General features: G+C 35.1%; 1 protein-coding gene across 3 annotated transcripts in view; it reads left to right on the top strand.

Annotated features, from left to right (window-relative positions):
* MTA1-like (metastasis associated 1-like) overlaps positions 1-16,055 on the top strand; it is a 211,053-nt gene that overhangs the window by 175,623 nt on the left and 19,375 nt on the right. The window contains exons 13-17 of one of the 3 annotated variants that reach the window (XM_081730470.1): positions 365-429; positions 2,056-2,281; positions 3,555-3,758; positions 9,160-9,279; positions 14,852-14,869. In XM_081730470.1, the coding sequence (XP_081586596.1) occupies positions 365-429; positions 2,056-2,281; positions 3,555-3,758; positions 9,160-9,279; positions 14,852-14,869 (633 nt within the window). The remainder of the gene's footprint in view (positions 1-364; positions 430-2,055; positions 2,282-3,554; positions 3,759-9,159; positions 9,280-14,851; positions 14,870-16,055) is intronic. The other 2 variants (XM_081730471.1, XM_081730472.1) reach the window with 2 other exon arrangements.

Raw genomic sequence — 16,055 nt, 5'->3', positions numbered from 1 at the left:
TTTTCAGTAATGAAACAAAAGAGGAAGACAAAGTGAGGTAACATCCTTACTTCTATATTGAAAATAAGAATATTATGTGTTTCGATTAATCTGAAATCTTGATATTAGCTATATGATGAAATTATTGGATCACTGTCCACCGAATTTTTCAAAGTATAAATATGTTCACAGTCGCACAACACATTTCAGGATTCCTTTCGATATTCTCAAATACATGTTAATATGCCTTTCAAAGATACATATATGAAAAGCTGTATTATTGTGTTACAAATTTAATTGGTGCGCCTTACCTTCTCAGCGAAACTGAAAGATATATTAGTTAGTAGGTGTGTAACATAATCATAATTAACATGTTCCTTTACAGAACGAATTGGGGGAAGTATGACATCACATAGACCACATAGGTGTAGCATAATTAGTTGCGGTAAGGTAAGTTGTTTCATTCTGTTTCGTCAAATTGGTTGTATTATTTATAGTTTGTACTCATCTTGCTCATAATTTCTTCGTAGATTATTTGTTAGAAGAAAAAATAAATATATATGTCTTTGTAGAATAATAATTCTGAAAACTAACATAATCATAAATCTTTATACATATTATGGTTGTCTTTTTTGTCTGCTTTTCGTACGCTTCGTGGATAAGTTTTGTATGTTCCCGAAATGGTTCTAATTGTATGTAGGAAACCACTACCGTTCTTCAGGATGCTAATTAAATCTGAAACATTGCATGAAATATTAAATATGGAGTGTAATCTTTACTTTGTTTACACATAGATGGTTATCAAAATAATGGAAATACTTAAAGAAAATGCTTCTTACCTTATTAATACTGCGTGGGACCACTGTTAGTCTGCAGAATAGATTAATTCGTCGTGAAATGGAGGAATATATGCTATGAATGATACTTGCTGAAGAATGCTGTACCATTCATTATGCAGTGCAATGCTCAGCTTCGTGAGCGAGAGTGGAGAAGGAGGTCTGCTTCAAAGTCTGAACTCAGGAATTGACAGACTTTCAATAGTGTTGTGATCTTGTGAACTAGTGTTCGCATTGTTGTAGAAAATCGAGCCATTGGCCGGAAACGTCTGGACCATAGGATGCATGTGGTCATCTAAAATGTTCACTTAATCAGGGGCAATAATGCGTCCTGTTAGCGTAACCAGGCCCCACAGAATATGAGAGAACCGCGCCAACACAATCATAAAGCCCTGCCGTGTTTCACACTAGGGAGGAGACAGTTCGGAGTATCTTTGGATGTCTGCCATACATAAACGTGGCCTCATGTTGGAAATACGGTGAAAGAGGACTCATCAGGCTATATTGTGAGTTCTGAATAATCGGCAGTGCACTTCACACGTTCTCAACACCATTTTCTTCACGCTAAAGCGTTGTTGGCTATGATCAGTGGTTTGGAAATTGCAACCAATCGTGGATGTTCATTTTATGCAACTCGCGTCGGACTGTGATTATCCAGGTACGATTGAATCTGCAGTCACTTAACACTCGGGCCAATTAACCGTGCACTCACAATTTGGCATCACTCCGTACGTTATCATCACCGTGAGCACTCTTCCTAGCGACATATCTAACACACTGACAACCCTAGATACACTTGGTCCAATTAAGCGTGCACTCAGTGAGGCCTCCCATTTCACATCACCACGGTCTACCTGCTTCAATATACGTCTCTGTTCCACCTCACATAGCGTATTATAGATTGTCCCGTAACATTCCATGAATAATGACCAGACGATGTACTCACAACTTCAGTGTTATTGTTGCAAACTACTGGTGTTCCCATTATTTTGCTAACAGTTTGTATTTAATAATGATAAGCGAAATATAAAGTAAAGTAGTTTTTTTGAGGACCTTCCATAAAAATATTTAAAATAAACTGTTCGATTTCCTTAATACGTTAGTAAAGAAGAGATGAAGGAGAAAGTATGAAGAAATGAAGGTATCTTACATTGCTTCAACTATTCACAATTGTGAATTAGTTTCGATGTACTCTTTCTCACATTGTTCAATGGCCAATAATTTTTTATTTATTTCTCAGGAATTTAAGTTAAAAGCGCATTTGGCAAGGCATTATGCTACGGCACATGGACTGGCCATCAGATCTGGATCACCTCGACCAATCATGAAAACACGAACTGCCTTTTATCTCTGCACCACACCTCTGACTAGAATCTCCCGTCGTTTGTGTCGTCATATCGTTCAACCTCGGCATGCAGCTCGGGCACCATTTTGGCCTATTAATATACCCGCCGTGAAACAAGAATGTAAGTATATATATATATAATATATACAGCCAATTTAATACTTAGAAATGAAAAATATAAATGCTACCACTTGACTATCACTGTTGTCAATTGTACTATTAACTAAAAAAGTGGTTATAGTTAAGTTTTATGTTGGTGCTAACTTCTGAGAGTAATTAAAGAATGATTTTGTGATATAGTTGTATTCTAATATAATTTAGCATAAAACTTAATTAAAAAGTAAGTGTTCATGCATCAGATGTGAGTTGTATATACTGGTATATACGAAAAATACTTTTTTTGCTTCATTTGTGTTAATCTGTTTACAATAATGACATTTTTAAGTAATTTAATTCAATAAGCTTATGGAGTTCATGCTTAAAACAAAATTCATTTGCTGCATGATCAGTCTATTGAAAACCATCTATGAAATTGTATAGGGTACTTAAGCAGTTTATCGGAATAAAGGCTTTTGAAAAAAGTCAAATTTTCAACCCCGTGTAACTTTGTATTCATTCGAAATCCGTCATATCATGATTATAATATTAGACACTAAAGTACTTTGGATGTTCATTGCCCCGTCTGTCTCACTTGCTTTATTATTGCTGTAGAGATTACCAAAATTTGTAATGCTGGTGGTCCTTAATTTACGATACTGAATGATAAATGTAACATTCTAAGTTTTCTTTTAACACGTACATTTGAAATGTGGGATAATCTAACATAGTGCTGTTTGAAAACAGACAACTTTATGTGGGTTAGCAACACTGTTATCCTGGTGGAATCACGAGGAGTGTCAAACAATGACCACTTGCCAGTATTTGTATACTACAAATTTCAGTTTTTTTTTTTTTTTTTTTATCTATTAGTTTAAAAGTTACAAGGGCATACCAAGATAAATGATTCATCTTATACAGGATGGCACATATGTCACGCATGGGTTGAAACAGTGTATAACGTTTGTGTTTGTAAATGCAAGTAATTATTCTTGTCACAGGAAATAAGTACATGTTTGGGAGATTTGAAGTTTTGTTTCGTAATTTATATTTCTCAGTTGCTGTTTTATCTGTAGATTTTTGTATTTAAGAAGCATCCTTTTTTTACCCTACCAGTCTTCTTTATATTTTTCAACTCGAAGAATCTGAAGGTGCTCGCGATGAGGAACTGAATCTCCTTTTTATTTCATTTATATTTGGTGTCATATATTTGGATAAGAGATTAGTACCTAAATGAATATTGTATTAATATGAAGTGAATAGGATTATTTAACAGTTCATTTTTGTTTTTGTTCTAGGTCAGCAACAAATCGCCGGAAAGTCAGTGTTGGAACTGAAAGAATTACTAAAGTACAGGAAAAAAGAACGAGGAAGCGTAACGAATATTGCAACTGTTCTCGGACAGGCCGACTTAACAGTTCCAGATTGGTTGGCTCCAACGGAAAAGGACAAACTGCCAAAGTCGGACTACATTGCCTTCCCGCGACCACCCAAAGGACCAGGTGAAGATACTTGTCTGTTGTACAAAGCTCTTAATTGAATGGAACATATTAAGTAAATAAATTTGATTTGAGGCAGTGAGATTTCTTGGGACATTTTGTCTGTAATTAGTTTTTTAATTTTTTTCTTTATCTACTTGCTTATTTTAATTATTCTTGCCTTTATGGCAGCTTAAGAAGAGTGAATTTAGGAGTTGCTTATTTTAATTATTCTTGCCTTTATGGCAGCTTAAGAAGACAGTGAATTTAGGTACAGATAAAAATAATTTCACATTGTTACAGTTGAACTTCTGGCTCTCTTCTGCCATTTAGGGTCGAGGTTTTTCAGAGTTCGCTACTTGCCTCTTTCGTACGCCAGATCCTACTATTTCCCATTGGATGTCGTGTCTCTTGGAAGTCTCTTCTATAACCCTTTTCCAAATTTGTCTTTTCTTCCCTAACCCTTCTATCTTGTTTCGGAAACTTGTACTCTTTCATCCTGATGGTATGCCTAAGCCATCGTAGTTAAACTTGTGCAATATGCAGCTGTATTGGTTTAAGTTTCAATGTTTGCCTGATGGTTTGATTCCTGTTTCTTTGTTTTTCCTGCAGCTCTTCTCAAAAATTTCATATCTACTGCTGTAATTTTTATTTCTCTTTCTCACTTAGTACTTATGACTCACCCATAGGTAAGTGTAGGGACATATACAGATCGGTACATTGCTATTTTTATTCATGTGTGTAACACATTGATATTGCTTGGTATGATCTTGGAGCTTTTTCGTCATCATTTGCATTCTGCTAGTGTTTGTAGGCCACTTCCCCAAAATTTTGAAGCTTCCATGTACTTCGATCTTAGCTAACTTTTCCTTTTCAGTCAGGAATTTTCTTTCTGTTTTAATACTTTCTGTTGACTGTAGCTTCTTTAGCCCACACTCTCTCTTTTATGCTACATACCTTATAGCATGATCCTCATGATACACGTCTTCTCAGCCAACGTTCCTTCCTTTTCCCAGTTACATCTAAAATTGTTATTATCTCCCCCACTCTTCCTAACACTACTTGATTTATTGTCTGTTCGACCCAGTTAATTCTCTCTATTCTTCACCGCCCTTGCTTATTTTAAAAATTAAAAGACTTTGTGTTACTTATTCTATAATCGAACTAACTCAAATAGATTCCCGGCGGGAGCTCATGTGGTTCGGATTCCACGTTTATCAGTAAGTCCACGTCTCATATAGCCTCGCTACTGAACGGGACGCTAAACTAAAATCAACTCAACTCAGATACTAACTCGGAGGCACGGTGGCTCAGTGGTAGAGCGCTTACCTCTGATGTGTGGGCCCCTGGTTCGTTTCCCGACCTACTAAGTTTGTGATGGACAACATCGTGTCCGTTGGTTTTCTCGGGTTACTCTCGTTCTCTGTCGCATTTTCATTCCACCTGTCCTTTCATCATGATTCACTTACTTTAACCATTCGTCTCCCTTAGTCTATAGGACATAATCGTGAGACATTAAACTGATTCTTTTCTTTTTAATCTCATTTCATTTTCAAATACTGATTCACTGTCTCACTTTATGGCTTAAGAGCCGGAAGCTTCATCACCACGAAAAACCATTTCCTTCCATTGGGTTCTAAATTATGCCAATTTAATCGAGTAGAATTTTTGTTACCAACCTCCGTAAGATTCTTCTGTGTATTAATTATCCTTGTCTCTTCTTAATCTTTTTCTCCACCAACTCCCCATCTAGAACTCAGTGATTATTATTTACGGATATGAATTGACGTATGTTTATAAAAATTTGTAAACGTACTCTTTTTATTTACTGCGTCTAATATTTAAGGTACTATTAACTGTATTGTTTCTGTGTTTCCTGACAATTTCCTTAGCGGATCTAGGCGACTGACGTGTAATTCTTCTCACTTCTTAGAATTTTAGCTTGTACTATTTTGTGTTCTTAGTTAACAATGATGTGCAAGGTAGGTAAACCATTCAAAACTTCAACAAACCACAAGGAGACCTTGCAGCACAAACAAGTGAAAAAGATTTCTGTCAATTCGCTAAACGGAAGAAGATTGGGCACTCAAATTACGTCGTAATATTAGGTAAATATTTATATGTATTTAACAAATCCAAGAAGTGTGTAATCATCAACATTTATCGTACACTTAAAGTTTATCGTAGATTCAAGATTGTAACAGCATCTTCACAAAGTGTCTGTTAAAAGTGAGCAAGGTTTCTACCAACTAGCACAAAATTATGAGTCTTCATAAAAATCTTCTGCATAAGGTTTTTCACAGCACCAGACATTCAAAAGAAGAGAATTCAAGGATTTTACATTATCGTATTAACAGATTTTGTGGCCTCACCATCGTTTAGCGTGCAGACGCAATAGTGCAAGATAAAATTGTAAGAAGTGAAATGAATTGCACTTCAGTTGCTCAAGTGTGCTGAGAAGTGTGTCACGGAATACCGAAACAATACAGTTAATATTAGACAAATAAAAAAGAAGTACGCTTACAAATTACTGAAACTCAGTCCATAGCGCATATATTTTTCAGAAGAACAAAAATCTGTCCTGGCAATTTTAAACGTCTTGAACTTACTGTAAGTATATTCCGTGAAGAGAATGAAGTAAGCCAGTGCAATACAGGATTTATAATTTTTAATTGTTAATCTGTATTTAATTTAATAGGAAAATATCTATTGCTTTTCATTGCTATGAAATAAGAACAATAAATTTAAAATGTTACTTCCCTTATCATATATGTACATAGCTAGAATAAATCAAATCCAGGAAAAGAGTTGAAGTAGTAATGAGCTGAGTATTTGTTGTGCAAGGTGTCCCATGAAAGATTGACATATGGGGGAGCATGTAAGTTCTTATGACAGTGCCTGTGATTGTAAAGTTAATTGCAATTTCGAAATGTGAAATTGTTGAATAAGATAAACTATGGAAGTTGAATCAGGAACTGTGTCCTAGGTTTCTGAGGTTTGGAGCATGTCTGTAGAAAGTTTTCAGGGAGGCTAAAGCCTAGATAAATGAAATATTGGTGTTATGTCTTTCTCCAATAAACTTCATCCACTTACAACCTGGTGACACTATCACGTGACCGTCTGAGCCTGCATTTCAACATGGCACCCACATACATTCGCAACAGCTTTTTCTCAGTTATTTAATTTTTCTTTTCTCCTCAGTTCCCCTCCGTATATCATGAAGTATTTTAGCGAAAGTACTAATAGTGTACCTTTTTTTAAATGCTGTAGTTCTGTTTGTTACAATTTTCCAGTAAGTAGTTCAGTGGTATATTTTCCTTCGCTCTTTTTTCATTAATATATCTTCGACTTTTTCCAAACTATCAAATAGTTCAGCGTGTTAAATAATGTGTTGTTCAAAGACAACAGAAGTTGCAGTACAGATCATGTCTGAATGTCCGAACATCAAATTCAAGAGTAAAAATATGCAGCTGGTCAGAGGACGCATTGAGTAACGTAGTGCGTACTGCACAAGCAAGATAAAGCTAAATTACCGGGTTCAATTGATGGACCGATCGCCTTTTTTCAGTCTTTAAGTTAGAGGAGTAGCTTTTGAGAAACACCTTAAATATTAAATAGGAAACATTTTACTGCTCCCATTTTTTTTCGATTAATCTTGGTCATTTGATAATGACAGCGGTCATAGAATAGGGTGGTTTTCGAGAATTGAGATGATTAATTAAACCCGGTAAGAATATTTATTGTGATTCAGATATTAAGTTGTGGTCTCTGCCTATACTTGGAGGGTGGTGCGGGTGGTATATTGCCGAATAAGGATCTTAAGTTAAGTGAAGTTAAAAAGTTCTCAATAGGTTTATATGTGTATATATAATCATCTGTGAATTGTAGAGAGTAACAGTTAGATATCGCAACCTGAAATCATTACGACTTATGCATTTAAGGCAATATTATATGCTTTAAAAACCTAACGATGCATATGTGACGTTATTTTCATTCTTATGTTTGATTTTAGCCTTGAGAATAACCTCGGCAGAATACTAGATTTTATTTTCCATTATGTAAATAGTTGCGGCTCCTTAGTACTAACTTCGAGTCTAGGTAACGGTCATTCTTCCTTGTTCCAAAATATCTTAAGAGTGAAAAACAGCACCAGAACCCTGTGCTTTGCATAATACCAGAGCTACCAGCAAGTATTTTTGCTTCCATGACTAGGTCTGAGCGGATACAAAATATAGTATCTGCGACATTCTATCCGTATCCGCAACATTCTATCCATATCCACAGATGAGATAACAGATATACACAATATTGTTCTGTAACAGTTATATATTCTATAATAATTGATTTTAAATTAATTTCTAGTATAGTAAGTGTAAGTACCTATCTTGTACATCTGTAACCCCTATGATAGTATATCGATCAAGTTCAGGTTCATATTAAATACAATTACTTCGAGTTGTAAATTAATTTGCTTTACTAAAATTAAATTAACAACATGTAGACATAAATTACAAAATTAACGTAACAAAATACAGAATTGCGTAAGATCCTCTCGATATTTCAAACGAGAAAATTGCCAGGTTGGTAATACGCTCAAATAATTTAAGATCACATTACTGTATTTTTATCTCGTTACTTAAGACATAACTGCAAAAAAGGAAAGAAGATAAAAAGATCATTGAGAGAGAAGAATGAGTCAACTCGCACACACACACACAAAATAAATAAATAAAAGAATAGAAAAAAAATCAAACGAAACACAATTTTGTTAACCAGAAATAACATTAAATACACTTTCCTACAAGAAGTCAGAAGTTAAAATATTTCGAAAAATGATCATATGAGTTCTGGTCTTTTCTCTAGAATCCGCAATTTTATCCGCCATCATTAAACAATATAAAAATAGTGCATCCGAAGAAAGCTATTTGTTCGGATATCTGCATCCGCGCAGACCTATACGTGGTGAGAGAACCAGGGTGAAGTCTCTAGTAGCAGTTTCGATGCTTAAAGCAACTGATGTCTAGATATGTACCGACTGACGACTAGCAGAAGTTTGATACGTCTCCTGCGAATCCTGTACGCGTCTCCTAAAGAAAGAAAGAAAGAAAGAAAAAGAAAAGATGGAACTCAAGACGTTGAATATTTAATCCCCTTGTCTGGTTAGAGATGCTGTGTATATGAAGGCCGCCATCATCTGTTGTGTAGAACCCATTTTCCTGTGAATAACTTCTCTTGCCTACGTGCGTTGTAAGTGGGTCACTGAAAGCTGAAATAGAATGTCCTGTAAATTAACGTGCTCATTTTGGTGCCTGTGGTTAACTTTTGAGACGCGCACAAAATTTTCCATTGATTTTAGCCATTTTTATAATGAAAGTTTTTTATTCGTCTATGATCTCGTATTTACGTTATTTCTGTCTTCTTTCAGATGGTAGTATTCTGTATGAACGCGTTCCCAATAAGCCAGAGTTTGACAAGCCTAGCATTAATAATGTATCCCCGTCATTACTCAAGCGAAGAGCGTACGAAGAAGTTAATGGTATGGATGGTAAGTATTTAGTTATTATGTGTGAAGAAAGCATAGGAAACAAGTTACTTAATGCAAGATATCAGCATAAACGTTCTAAGTTTTGAAACTAGATAAATCATAATAGGAGGTCAAGAATGTGAAGTTCATTAGATCACAGTTTTCCAGATATATATTACATACAGAATTAGGGAAAAAGCAATGTCTTAAACGCTGTCATCAATAATATTTTGTTCATCATAAGTAAATCCCGGAATTAATGGCAAAATGCCACATATTGGAATTTTCGTATATTCAGCAAGAGTGCAATTTCACAATTTAGAAACAGTTCGTTGCTATTTCCCATTTTCTCTTCCCTGTTTTTTATTCACGCACGAATGACAGTACACCAAATATTTGACTACTCCTTATCTGGCCAAGCGATCGCAGTGTCTGATAACAGTAGTAGTTTAGTAGCAGTAGTAGTAGTAGTTTAGTACCGTTGAAATGTGGAGGGGGATACTAGTACGTCCTCATTTCTTGGAATTTTAAATGACAAAGATAAACAGAGATGCTTACTTTAAAGAAATAGCCTTGGCGTGCGTGACACAGATGCTTTTGGTGTGCATTTCAGTGTTTAAAAATATGCCGAGGATGGGCCTTTCCAGGAAAGATGGAAAATTTTGTGAGTTGAGTGTAGTGTGTTTTGCACAGATAGTTCTGTACTGTTTTACAAATGATGTGAAACGATGGGCTTCTGCTAAGAAGCGTTATTATGTGTCACACCATATAAGCATTGCAAAACAAATCTGCAAGGACATGCAAATCAGCTAGTGAAAAAGTTCAGAATCTTGGAATATTCACAAAGTCCACTTCGCGTCAGTTTTCCGAATGACTGTGTGAAGCTAGTTAACGCGGACATTCCTTTATGGAAGTTAGAAAATGTTTCATCTAGAAACCTTTTCAAGAAATACACAAAACAAAAAGTTACAACTGTCTCATCTTTGAAAAAGACACGTTGGTAGCGCGTACAATAGAATTATTGACGATACCCGTAAAAATGTTGGTAACAAAAGTATATGGATTCCAGTTGATAAAACGCGATATTCTAGGCTATTCCATTTCTAATGTTGTAATTGGAAGAGGCTGAAGGTACACAAAGGTATTTGATTGCATCAGAAGTTTTGGAAAAAGTAAATGGTACTTCAATTGCACAGCAAGAAAAAGGGATTTCTGAAAGTTTCTTAGCGAACTACCCCTAAACTTCGGCTTTCACCACAAGCCGTCTTAACGTGATAGGGTACATGGGTTACAATTGTTCTCTATTATGCTGAGAACTTCGAATCTATCAAATAATCATTGATGCCTTCGATGAGGATGATTCGTCTTGAATTAAGATAGCAAAAGTTTGCTTAAGAAGAATTCTTCGAAAGGGGACCTAGCTTTCATTGCAACACATTTTGCAAAGTTGCTGGACGCTATTACTAAGCTTGAAAACCTTCATTCATGCTGTCAATGATCTGATTTTGTACTTGATACAAGGATGCACATTGAAAAAGTATGACCGTGTTTCCAGATTTTCAAAAATTGAACGACATTGCTAGTGTTATGGAAGGTGATGCTGATGACCTGAATCCTGATATTGAAAATTACATGAATCCTTCCCAGATTTCTTGTTTCCAGTATGCTCCAATGACATCTGTAGATGTGGAAAGATCATTTTAACATGTAAAGCAAATTCTTTCTGATATGAGACAGTCTTTCGTTTGAAAATCTTAAGAAAGTATTAATAATTTCAGAAGACAAAAATATGAAATAACTTTTCAAGTGAAAATAAACTTTTAGTATAGTGTAAAACAACGTAATTTTAGTATGTCTTCTGCTTTGAATGTTTTTCCACTGCTAATGGAACTGCGTGTGAATAAAGTGTAACAGTGTTTTTGCGTTTTATCATTTTGTTTCATTGTTACAACTGAAGAATAAAGAATGAATCCTTAGATGATATCCCTTACGGGTTGCACAATTTGCAAGTTTTTGAAAATTCTAAATTGGAAGTACTAACTGCAAAATGAAACATTTTATTTCTGAGATTCTTATTTTTTATTCGATTGATAAATCAATTATAGGCTATTATATTTTTTAAATATTTAGTACTTTTTTTTCAAAAGCTCTTATTCGTTCGTTTTATTTTGTCATTTTACGTACTATTTTTGGGTTTTTATGTTGCAGTTCTGTAGCCCATTTTGGGCTTTTTATTTTGCCATTAATTCCGTGCTGTGACCATACACTGCTAAGAAAGGTGTTTAGCTTTTTCATTTACAGCATATTTCTCCATATAATTTCTCGTCCATGGTATTCGACTAAATCATGATATCTGTTGAAACCAAAATAAATCTTTCTGTACATTTTTTCTGTTGAGATATTTTGCTCAGTATATCAGTCAAGGAAGAAAGAAAAATAGTCATATAATGACTAGATTGAAAGTGGTCTGATGTCTAAAAATCAACTTTGTCTTCGTTATCCACACTGAGGGTGCAAAAATACTAAAACATTCTATCATACTTTATCCTATCTATGTGAGTAAATGTAATTTGTACGAGCTGGAGATCATATGCTGCGCTATCCTGTAGGTTACTAAGCGAGAATGAAAGCATTCATAGTTCATCGAGTAAAATATTTATATTGACAAATGTTATTGTAGGAATGTATGAAATAGAAAAATAATTTCGATTTCCAAGCGAATATTTGTAGAAGGAGTGTCGGTTAATATCCGACTGATTTTGAAAGTATTTACACTATGAAAAGCCGTACCCTTAGCACCTGTTGTGTTCTATGGGATCACCAGCATTATAGACTATCGCCTAACATCGTGACAAATGTTATTGTAGGTATGTGTGAAATAGAAAAGTAATTTCTATTTCCAAACTAATATTTGTAGAAGGAATGTTGGTTAATATCTGACTGATTTTGAAAGTATTTACACTATGAAAAACAAAAGCCACAATCCTGTAAGGATTCATTCCTCTGCAACAAACTACAATTGAGTATAGATATAAGAATTCCATCTCATTCCTCCTTACAGGTTTTTCATGTCATGAGAAAACCGGTGGGAATGATGGACGGTTTGTTCATGTGGATCCACATCTGATAGGCTCCGTATAAACGAGGAATGTCTTTTCGATAGATTTCGGTCATGACGGACTCCTGGAAGAAACAGCATCTTCACTTTTTGTTTCTCCTACTTTCTCTTGCAGTCGTATCTAGTGACAGTCACGATTTCGTGAGATAAGCTTTCTCTGCACTGGCGGTAAAATTTATGTTCATTAGTGTGGCACCTGAGAAAATTGTGAACCCGCAGATGTTGTGGCTGACAGAAGTATGTCAAATATAATGTCTGGATCGTGTCACGTTGAAGTGGTAGGTTCTCCTGATCTCGCAGTTGACGAATTCTACGAAACATCTCAGGCGGCATTTTCACTCTTAACTTCGAACCGGACCCCTTTTGTTTTCGAATATTTCTGCATGGGCCCATTAGTGCTTCCCTAGCCACGAAATCTTTAGCTGTAGTTACTCCGATGGCTAAACATTTTCGCGACACTGTTTCATATTCGATTGTACAGAAAAATGTGCATGGAAAAGAGCCGCGCACACACTGGATTCTGTAAGGTGAGATAACACAATGATAACGACACAGAGTTTCATTTTTCTGGAGCAACTATATAGGTGAAAGTAGCGTTTCCAAATCGGTTGAATGTAAACCGAAGAACCTTCTGTACTTCAGTACGTCAAGACAATAGTGGCTTCAAGATGTTTAGATTATGGAATTTTCAAGAAGTAAATTACGTTTGTATTGAGAATAGTATTTCAGTTAATAATTGCTAATGGAAGCTACAGGGTACATATTTTACAAGAGATACTGGACTCATTAGGTAAATTTTATGTGACAAGTCGAAGAAGAAACAGCTAATTTTATATAACACTAACTTCTCTATAAATGCGAATTCAATGATGTACAAAATGTGAAAAAAGCAAGACGACCGCGAATCGAACCCGGGTCTCCGACTTACCGTGCTAATACATTAAGCGCTACGCTTTCCAGTACCTTCCTGAACAGCTATACATTTATGTATTTGAGTGCCGACTTCAAGAATGGACAAATGTGTGGCTATTCACGAAGGTGGCTGGATAGCGTAGTTGTTAACCCATTGACACGGTGAGCCCGAGACCTGAGTTTAGTTCTTGTTCCAGTCCTTCTTTTTTTCACATTTTGTATTATATTAATAATAGTTACTTCTAAAATTTATTTTGCCAATTACAAAATTGCCAATAATATTTTATACGATAAGTGTTGTGCATCAAAGTCACAGTTATCTGTGTATGTAATACTATGGTCAAATGTGTTGAGGACCACTGCTTAAGAAATTAAAGGGAAGCTGAACAAACTTCGCATATGACCAGATGTAAGTTTTATTATATGTGGTGTTCAGTATTGCATGTGTGATACGGTATTAATTGTAACAGTAACAAAGACATATATGTTCGCTTAAGTTACCAGTAATGCTAGAGATAATAAATTGTTGTTATTATCCATATATGCTATCTGAAAATTATAAACAGCAGCACTCTGCAGGAGTAATCGTAAGACACTGAAGTACGATATTTGTATCATTTTTAAAATAATTTTATTAGATACACTAACTTCTTCAAAAGAAGACCTCGGTTCGATTTCCGATGGGCACTTACATGGTTTGGATCTCAGATTAAGCTGTAGGTCCACGCTTCATATAGCTACGGTGCTCAAAGGGACGTAGAGAATTGTTTCGACAACTGCTTGGATATCTGTAGCAGCAGCTTACGTCCTTTTTTTAAAACGACTACTACTTTTTAACACCCGGAGTAGATTCCGTGTATCACCGACAAACACAGGTTGTAAGGCGTGTCTTTCCACAGGACAAGCCAGTGTTCGTTCACCACATATTACTAAAAAGCGTAAACCTATATTTTGCCCTCCAATGAGTTGATATGGCCACCATTGAGCGTCAAAGGATGAAATATGAGTGACAGTTTTGCTAATGAACTCCTGGATGTAGTCCTCTCTAGGTAACTATTGCTACTGGTAGGAACTGTTGTTTTCAGAGTGGCATTGCATCTGACGTGGTTCGGTGTTGTTCACATCCTCGAAGTAATGCGTTGGATGTAATTGTGACGAATAGTCTGTCCGTAAGCAGGTATCTGTATGCGAATATGTTTCAGATCTTGCAGTTTGCCAAAAGGATTATCCGCCCTCCGTCAGGTTTACGGAATACTTTCCTTTAGTTACGATTTTTTCTCTTATGCACTAGTAACGTTCCTCATATGCGATACGAGGAGTCATTTATAACTATTGCAATATCGTCATCGTGTCTACATATGAGGATAGAGCTGCAGTATGTGCCAGAAAGGGAAACTCCGTGATATTCAATATTGAATTGTTTATTAGTCTTCCTATGGTCATATTACACTTCTAGTTCATGCGATTACTCCTACGTATTGTTTTATATTTCATATTTTTATGTGTAAATTGATGAATTAAACCTGAAGTTCTTTTTCTTTCTTTTTTTCTTTAATGCTTCAGATCTGGATTGGGATGAAGGTGAGTCTTTTTTGTCGTAGAATATAATATTTTCTGCAGCTTGCAATGGCTTTTCAGTAGAACGCTCATCTCTGGAGCACATGATTGAGAGGAGTTTGAATCAGTAAGAGATATTTCGTGTTTGCCCGCGAACATTTTTAAGAGTATTACCGTTTCCTCCCATTTTTTAAAAATACCATTATTTATGTTGTTTTGTTGTATCTTTAGTTTAGAGAGCATAAAATCGAAACAACAGAGCGACGTTTCATTTCATGTATATACCAAACTTAAGGATCCTTTATACTGTATTTGCATTTTAGTGCTTGAATTAATTCATTGGTTCTGTGTATATTTTGTTTTCCTTGTGAAACGAAAAATTAATGTATTTAACAAAAAAATAATTCGAGTCTTATCTGAATGTCTTTTTAGTGAGACGTTTCTTTGTATTTTTTTTTCAAGGTTCTTTAAAGTAGAATGAGCAGAGTCTTCACGGCCATAATAGTAAATTGTAGATCAGCGACTTTTCAGCTATTTCAAATAGGAGTTTCACTTTAAAAGATATTAAAACTAGTTATTACCAACAAGTTACAATAAGCTACTGAGTTATTTCAGTTTAAAACTAGTTTAACATGTGATATGAAATCCTAAATTACTCTATGTGCGTATAACTACAAAACGAAAGGACTTCATTATCCAGAGTGTGTTTTCGTTGATTCATGAACATGTTTTACAATATAAATCTGACAATCCATAGGTTATAATATTGTTAAGAAGGAGAAAAATAGTTGTGAACAGCTATAGGACTCGAGTCTCTCAATGGTAGGGTAGCAACAGAAAGAAAGAATCGAATAATAATGCTGCAGATTAAAATTTATTGTTCAGTGATTCCAATTTTTAATTTTGTTTCCATTAGTAAATTACCCGTAAATGTACTCTTTAGTAACAACATAAGTTGGTAAATAAATTGGAAATCCATGTTAAGTTATTGAATTATTCTTCATAAATTGAAAACAGTTCCTAAGAACTCAAAAACTTAGCTCGGTTATAGTCGTTATGGTCTAGATCAGTGATGGCTGAATAAAAAAATGTATGACTTGTTCCTTTCTTTTTAATTTCATTCTTAATAGGAACGGAGTAGTTGGCAATCACAATTTACCTGAATTGAGACTACCTTTTAATTGAAAATATTTTCTTTTCACCTTGTGAT

Source organism: Thermobia domestica, chromosome 11 (genome assembly GCF_964235325.1).
Source record: "Thermobia domestica chromosome 11, izTheDome1.hap1.1, whole genome shotgun sequence".
In the NCBI taxonomy this organism is placed as follows: domain Eukaryota; kingdom Metazoa; phylum Arthropoda; class Insecta; order Zygentoma; family Lepismatidae; genus Thermobia; species Thermobia domestica.
The sequence above is the reverse complement of the archived record's forward strand: the minus strand, read 5'-3'. Positions and strand labels throughout refer to the sequence as shown.